The sequence below is a fragment of the Solanum dulcamara genome, chromosome 2, assembly GCF_947179165.1.
Source record: "Solanum dulcamara chromosome 2, daSolDulc1.2, whole genome shotgun sequence".
In the NCBI taxonomy this organism is placed as follows: domain Eukaryota; kingdom Viridiplantae; phylum Streptophyta; class Magnoliopsida; order Solanales; family Solanaceae; genus Solanum; species Solanum dulcamara.
The window spans coordinates 48594197-48600110 of NC_077238.1; the positions used below are offsets into that span (position 1 = coordinate 48594197).

The 5914-nt window shown below is 38.2% G+C and overlaps 1 protein-coding gene across 1 annotated transcript; it reads right to left on the reverse strand.

The window, feature by feature from the left end:
- Positions 1-3151: 3151 nt before the first annotated feature.
- On the reverse strand, positions 3152-5027 carry LOC129876129 (tetraspanin-2-like). The gene is made up of 2 exons (XM_055951465.1): positions 4386-5027; positions 3152-3595 (listed from the first exon to the last, which is right to left on the reverse strand). The coding sequence occupies exons 1-2, from the start codon at positions 4881-4883 to the stop codon at positions 3296-3298; spliced, it is 798 nt and encodes a 265-aa protein (XP_055807440.1). The 5' UTR covers positions 4884-5027; the 3' UTR covers positions 3152-3295.
- Between the last annotated feature and the right edge of the window lie 887 nt (positions 5028-5914).

Consider the following 5914-nt stretch of genomic DNA (forward strand, 5'->3'; position numbering starts at 1 on the left):
AGCATATAAATTGACAAACATTTCCTTCGAGGTCCACAAACCCCTTAATTGATATATTAGAATAAAGTAAACCCCCCAAACTTTGCAGGATGTTAGAATATATTATTTTGACAAGCCCCAAGAAGTTTCAGCCCAAACGGATAATTGGAGGCGTTAGGCGAGCGACATGGAAACATTCAGCTGCCTTAGGCCTAAAGAGAGGGTCTTTAGTAATTTGGACCCTCCAACTTGGGAAACAAGTCTTCAAACTTTTCAGGACTAAAGGAGAGGATACATATGCTAAATCCATAAAGTTTCAACCCAAATGGACAATTGGAGACGTTAGTCGAGCGACTTGGAAAATGATAACACTCTCCAAAGCTCTTACTGAGGTCCCTTCTTTATTGCTAGTCTGTGTACATTATTTTTTGTTTGGGCTTGTTTGTTGTATTATTGCAGGTGTCTGGAGTAATATATTAGCATTCTTCAACAACAAATACATAGACAAGAGCACAAAAACAACTTCCAAACACCCTGCAACCTCTAAGCTTCAGCAGGGCAGCAGGAGCAGGGTGTGGAGTAGCATGTGGACTTGTCCAATGCCCCCCAAACTTTGCAGGAAGTTAGAATATATTATTTTGACAAGCCCCAAGAAGTTTCAGCCCAAACGGATAAATGGAGGCGTTAGGCGAGCGACATGGAAACATTCAGCTGCCTTAAGCCTAAAGAGAGGGTCTTTAGTAATTTGGACCCTCCAACTTGGGAAACAAGTCTTCAAACTTTGCAGGACTAAAGGAGAGGATATACATGCTAACTCCATAAAGTTTCAATTCAAATGGATAATTGGAGACGTTAGTCGAGCGGCTTGGAAAATGATAACACTCTCCAAAGCTCTTACTGAGGTCCCCTCTCTATTGATAGTCTGTGTATATTATGTTTTGTTTGGGCTTGTTTGTTGTATTATTGCAGGTGTCTGGAGCAATATATTAGCATTCTTCAACAACAAATACATAGACAAGAGCACAACAACATCTTCCAAACCCCCTGCAACCTCTAAGCCTCAGCAGGGCAGTAGGTGCAGGGTAGGGAGTAACTTGTGGACTTGTCCAAAGTCTCCCAAACTTTGCAGGATGGTAGCATATATATTTTTGATAAGGCCCAAGAAATTTCAGCCAAAACGGATAATTTTAGACGTTAGGCGAGCGAGCTTGAAACAATCAGCTGTCTTAAGCTTAAAAAGGAAGAAATTTGCTAAATGGAAGCTCCAACTTGGGAATCAAGCCTTCAAACTTTGCAAGGCTAAAGTAAAGAATATATATGCAAACCTCATGAAATTTCAGCTCAAACGGATAAGTGGAGACGTTAGTCGAGCGACATGGAAAATGCTAACAGGCTCCAAAATCCTATTTGAGATCCATTCCTCTCTACTAACCTGTATATGTCTATGCTTGTCTTTGGTTACTTGCTGTGTATTTGCAGGTTGTTGGAGACTTACACCAACATGCTTTAACATCAAAATCATAGAGGACAACATCTGCAGCAGCTCAACACCTGCAGCAGCCCAACACCTGCAACACCTGCAGCAGCTCAACACTTGTTTGCTTTGTTGCTTGTCTTTGGTTGACTTTCTTTGCTTAGAACCTATTTGGCACTGCTATGAGGGCTGCAGTAACCTTGGGCTTATATGGAGTAGCACACTCAGCTGGCCAACCACACTCTCTATTATCAACACACCCCAGCACCAACCTGCAGCAGACAAGGAACAAATCCAATCCACCTATGCCTTCTCTAATAACTCTAATAACACAACACTTGCAGCAGCTCCTTTCTTGCTGGTTCTTGTTTGTGGTGTAGATGCAGATGTCAGGATGAACTCATCAACATGTGTTTCCAACACCTACATAGAGCACAGCACAGATACAACCACCAAAACAAATACCTTCACTAAGAGGCCTACACAAGGACTATGCAGAGCAGCAACTTCCTTCTGGATTTTGTGGTTGTTTGGTTGCTTGTATTTGGCTGTTTGTCTTGTTGGTTGTGTTTGTCTATGCAGGTACCCCAGCTTCACCCCCCTCCAGGAGAATGCATTGATCTCCATGACCAGTCATTCTCAGCTTCACCAATGCAGCTGGCAGACTGCTAAAAGGACTGCAGTATCTTGGGGCTGCTTTGGAGCAGCACCCTCAGCTTGCCAAACACATTCTCCACTACTAACACACTCCAGCAACAACTCCATCAACCTGCAGCAGACAAGAAACATATACAAGTTTGTTGGTTTTGTTATTTTGTGCAGGTGCTCCAAGAGGCCTAACCACCTCAAAACAAAGACCAACAAGCAGCCTAGGGAACCTGCAGCCACCTGCAGATTGACAGCCTTGGATGCATTCCATCAACAGCTGCAACAGCTCCACCAACTTGCAGCAGCCAAGGAACAAATACAAGCTAATGCTACAGCAGCTTGCACACCTCTTTGGTTGAATGTATTGTTGGTCTTGTTTGGCTGTGCAGGTACAGGTCTGCAGCAACCATACATTTGGACCACCATGCAGCTACTTCCTTCCTTTCAACCTCCATAGCTGGTAATCATGATGCTGCTACAAAGGCACACTTCACCTGGATTTACTTGGTACGACAAGACTAAAAGGAGCAAAGATGAAAGGAATTTCCCATCCCATGCGAGATAGAAGTTTCGTATGCTTGTTCTTCTTCAATGTAGCTATGTCTGGTACGTAGCATAGTTGAATAGGACTAGTGTAGGTTACTTTTCTTTTTTCTCATGGAAGGGGAGAGTCTCCCTCATTTATGCTTTCATAGTTGAATTGTACCGGGAGGAGTCCTCTCACAGGTTTAATGCTTTCTAGTTATAGTTAGTTTCTTTTTTGTATCGGGGATGAGTTAGCCGACCTTAATAGGTTAGCCGACTTATGAACCACCATAGGATCGGAGGTAAGGTTTATGTCCCCCTCCTTGTATTTTTATTTTGATTATTTATGTTAAGGCTTGGGGGTGTTGCTTAACCCCTGACTGTGCACGAGAGGTGGGAGCCTCGTGTAGGGTCTGTTCCCGTAAAAAAAAAAAAAAAAAAAAAAAAAAAAAAAAAAAAAAAAAAAAGTGGTGCTAAGCAAAATCTCTATACAATCCCATACAATTAAATTAGCAGTTCAAATCAAAAACTAAAAATTAAACATGTATGCCAACTCCATCATTGTTTTCTGTTAGAACAAATCGAGAAAAAGAAAACAATTGTAACTTCTTGATCTGATCAAGTGTCCCCTTATATGAATAGAAAGCACAAAAGGAATGAAGGTTAAAATTATTTTTTACCCTTGGAATTTGTTTTAGTTAGAGTATTCTTGTAAGCACAACAACCAATGAGATAAACCCATATGAGAATCACCAAAGTTATGATGAGAATGAGATTAGATTTCCTCCATTCTTTTCTGAGATTTCCCAGTAGGCCACCTTTGCAAGAATCACAGTTGTAGCATAATTGATTCGGGTCATTGTTCCAGATAGAGCAATCAACATCTGCTATTGCATTTGTTGGGTTAATCCACAGTGTTGGGTTCATATACTGGTATCCACAAATTGTTGGAGGTTTACAACATCCAGACTGAAATATGATTGAGGAAGAAAAAATGCAAGTGTTACAAGAAATGATAATATAACACCTAATAAGAAAAGCTACAAAAAAAAATTCATCTATGTTAACATTGTCTATGTCAATTAGTTTTTAAGTTAATATGTCTTTCATCAATTGAAGGATGGTAGGTTAATTTTCATGAAATACATAAAAGATGTTTATATCTATCTGTAAATTCTACCTTTATTATGAAAATAAAAGAGTTCCGTTCTTGCAAATATATACTCAATATCCAAATAATATTCCTCCATCTTTTTTTTTTGTTAGTGAGGGGGCCGAGGGAGGAAGAGAATAAAGTGGTAAGACAACATCTGTTTGTGTAACACTAGTTAAAGGGCCAAACAAGCATCATCGGAGGCAAAAGCTGGCAAATTATATGTATGTACAAACCTTTGTTACTTTTGATTTTTCCTGTACCTTAAAAGAGTAGAGACAATGTACAATATAACTTTGCCAGATTGATTAATTGCTAAAGTCTCGGGCACATTCTTTTTGGAAATAAACTGCCTACATGAACTATCCAACCTTTACCTCCTTAAAATAGTTGTTCGACAATAAGGTTCTAATGCAACACCCGACGTCAAACCTCAAATGAATAGTCAGTACAAATAATTATGTAATCGTCCTAGTAATTGCTAATTCATAGCCATATATTTGTTTCTAAACTTCCTATACAAACACAAAATCCACTGTCTTCATTAATCACTACCTTGTTTGAAACATGGAACAACAAATTAAATATAGGAATGAAATCAATTACCTGAATAGGTGAGAGATCAGCAGCAAAGAACTGTTCCGCCGCGACATACTCTTTGTTAAGCTTAGAGCAAATAGCAGAATCAGCCAAACATGACTTAATATTCCCCCAATTATCAGGGCCGATAATATGATCCCTCAACCAGTAAGAAAACCCTTCAAGTCTGTACTCACGGTAAGCTCTTCCAGGTACCATATAAGACCCGGTTGGGCCCGTGACCACAAAAGCAAGTACGAGGAGTACAAGGAGAAGGACGATAAGAAGGGCCATACACACCAAGTAAACACCTAGAAGGCCTTCCTTTTTCCAGTAAGCTCCAACAAAGCCAGTCAAAGAAACTAACATGATGGCGATTCCAATGAACACGACTGGCCATCGGAGCCAGTGGATGCATTCATTGTCGGGATTTGAAGCCAGCCAGGGGCCTGATGCGATTATAGGGATGGAGCACATAAATGCCAAGAAGTTCAAGAAAGCTGTTATGTTATTACTCGAAGACATGTCCAAGAAGGGCCAGGGTATTTTTTTATTTTGGCAATTTTGTAGTGAGAAAGATGTGCTTTTTGGTGATGGTTTGTATAATTTTGTAGCTCTGTTTATTTGGAGTTTTCAGTGCTTGTGTAATAGCTATAGAGGAAGAAAATATCGGAATCTGTAGTAGGAATATGTATATTAGTGGCAAAAGTTGTCTGATAATGTTCCCATTAAACTAAAAAGGATATTTCGAGTTCAATAATTTCTTATACCACTATTTAAAAATTTGATATACTATATTATACCCCGGACATATAACATTCTACGAAACATCAATTTCGTTACCAATAATTTTTAAAATCATTATATACAATATTATAAATTCAGTATACATTATTATATAAAATTATGAGAGGTGTTTAAATGCTCCTATATACTTTATAAAAAAAAATGACTTTGAGCCCGTTTGGATTGGCTTTAAGTTGGTCAAAACCAACTTAAAGCCCCTTTTCAGCTTTTGGACGTGTTTGCCTAATGCTGACTTTAAGCCATAAAGTTCTTAAAGTCAGTCAGAAATGAAAAGTTAGGATTTCTAACTTTTTTTTCCAAAGTGCTTAAAGTCATTTTCTTTGACCATGAAAATTACTTTTATATCCTTTATATTTTAACTAAATTCTCAAACTACCTTTTTTTATTCTTTTAACCCTAAAATTCACATCATAAGCACTTTTATCCAAACACTCAACTGCTTATTTATAAAAATAATTTTCAGCACTTCAAAGTTCTAAAAGCACTTTATACATAAAAGTTACTTTTTTTAAGCCTATCCAAACAGGCTCTTTGTCATTTTTCCTTGAACCTTTTTTTTGAAATTTATGTCAAATCTAAATTAAATTTACACCATATTACTTCAAATTTAAGATTTGAACTCCTCTAGATGTTTAGAATCCAGTGGAACAAAAACCAATTCAAATAACTAACATACTCGAAAACCCCAACTCTGAAATTTTACTTAATCTAGTTCAAAATGAGGAGAGAGAAAAAAAGTGTTCTGAGAG